General features: G+C 36.8%; 1 protein-coding gene across 1 annotated transcript in view; it reads right to left on the reverse strand.

The window, feature by feature from the left end:
* Nucleotides 1-267: 267 nt before the first annotated feature.
* Nucleotides 268-1,907, reverse strand: part of LOC105515396 (ankyrin repeat domain-containing protein 26-like) — a 2,280-nt gene continuing 640 nt past the window's right edge. The window contains exons 2-3 of the mRNA XM_011947203.1: nt 1,530-1,758; nt 268-315 (exon numbers count right to left, since the gene is read on the reverse strand). Of these exons, the coding sequence (XP_011802593.1) occupies nt 268-315; nt 1,530-1,758 (277 nt within the window). The remainder of the gene's footprint in view (nt 316-1,529; nt 1,759-1,907) is intronic.

The following is a 1,907-nucleotide window of genomic DNA, read 5'->3' on the forward strand; positions in this document are numbered from 1 at the left end:
CACACTACGACCTCAAACTCTCAGGCTCAAGCAATCCTCCTGCCCCAGCCTCCCAAGTAGCTGGGACTACAGGTGTTCACTACTGCAACCACCTTTTGTAATTTGTCCCCCTAGTCAAAAATGGTCAAAAGTTAGACAAGTATCTTAAACTGGATCAAGCATAGTTGAATTATATTTTTTTTCCCTACCAAGTCTACAATTGTTATAACTTGTCATTGTTGAATTCATTTTGAGATCCCCAGAAATGGAGTCATACTATGAGTGAAATCATAAGGTTGGATTGGAAGGTTCCTCTTCAATGGGTTTTCTATTGTCCTAGAAAAGCAAGACAAAACTAAGCTAACAAAATGATGAACATGATATTGGCTAGCTAGGATCTTGCAACTGTAAAGATGGGGACCCTGTGAGGCTTTCCATGAAATTCTGGGTAGGAAGAAAATAATTCTGTTTGATCATACTTATTAAGCACTCTTGATATCATTGCCGTCTTAGTCATCAATCATTCAAGTAATGGCACAAGTGAAGTGCGTTTTTTAAATTCACATATTTGCTTAACTATTTGAAAACTGCTGTGCAATTGCCCAGTAATAGATACATTCTACAAAAATTGGGAGAAAAATGCTGTAACAATAGCAACTAAGGATGTAATCCTATGTAACAAAATGACAAAACTTACAAATACTAATTAATCAGTGTTAGAGGTTTAATTCATAAAAAGTATTTATCTTGGAGTTCTTTAAATAATAAATTTCCATATGTGGTTAAGTGTCTGGATGCCAATCATTCACTTATGATTAAGGGTGGAACACTTGAGATCGTGCCAGAAAACCATCAAAGTGCTATCAACCACAGCCAAACTCAAATCCATTAGAAAGAAAGCCAAAGTATCTCAACGTATACCTTTTACTATCAGGTAATAGGCAATAACATTCCATTTCTAATAAATTCAGCTTTTAAAGAAATTTAAAATGTGACAATTTAGTTACATTTATTGAATAAAGTTAACAAATGGTATCTCTTGAAAGTGAGAGCTCTAGGGACTTAAAAAAAACAAAACTAAAATTTCTGTTTCCTCACTTTATTAGCACAGATAATTATGACCCTTACTTATCAAGCATAAGTCAATTAAACAACTCAGTATTTCACCAAATTAAAAACAAGAATTATATCAGAAATTTGAGGCTACGCACGGTGGCTCACACCTGTAATCCCAGCACTTCGGGAGGTTGGGGCAGGCAGATCATTTGAGACCACAAGTTTGAGACCAGCCCGGCAATATGTGAAACCCAGTCTCTACTAAAAATATAAAAATTAGCTGGGTGTGGTGGCACACACCTGTAATCCCAGCTACCTGGGAGGCCAAGACACAAGAGTTGCTTGAACCTGCAGGCGGAGGTTGCAGTGAGCCAAGATGGCACCACTGCACTCCAGCCTGGACAACAGAGTAAAACCCTGTCTCAAAAACAAACAAAAAACGATTTCTTATATGAGAAATTTGAAACCCGAAAGGAAAAAAGAACATAACTAACCTTGCTCAAGTAGTTCTCCAAGCTATTATTTGACGTCCGTGGATTTGAGGAAGAGATTACTAAGTTTTCTCTTGGAATAAGTTTTCTGTTGTGATCTAAACTATTATTAAGATTTCCAACACAAGGTGGCTCCATGACTGGCCTGGTAGTGAGAGTGGTGAACAAAGATCTGCTTTGCTGTTTTTCCACAAGAAGTTTGGTGCTGACCTCTGCTAGCCTCTCATTAGTTCTGTGAAAATTGCAGAAGACACATGCTTAATATTTTACTTTTCCCTAAATGATTCCTAAGAGACTTGCATTTTTAAAAAAGTTACCATAAGAGTAAATGAAATTTCCCACTAACCAGTATTTTAATACTGAAAAACGTGTCAAAGCACA

Source organism: Colobus angolensis, unplaced genomic scaffold (genome assembly GCF_000951035.1).
Source record: "Colobus angolensis palliatus isolate OR3802 unplaced genomic scaffold, Cang.pa_1.0 Scaffold1062, whole genome shotgun sequence".
Lineage (NCBI taxonomy): Eukaryota > Metazoa > Chordata > Mammalia > Primates > Cercopithecidae > Colobus > Colobus angolensis.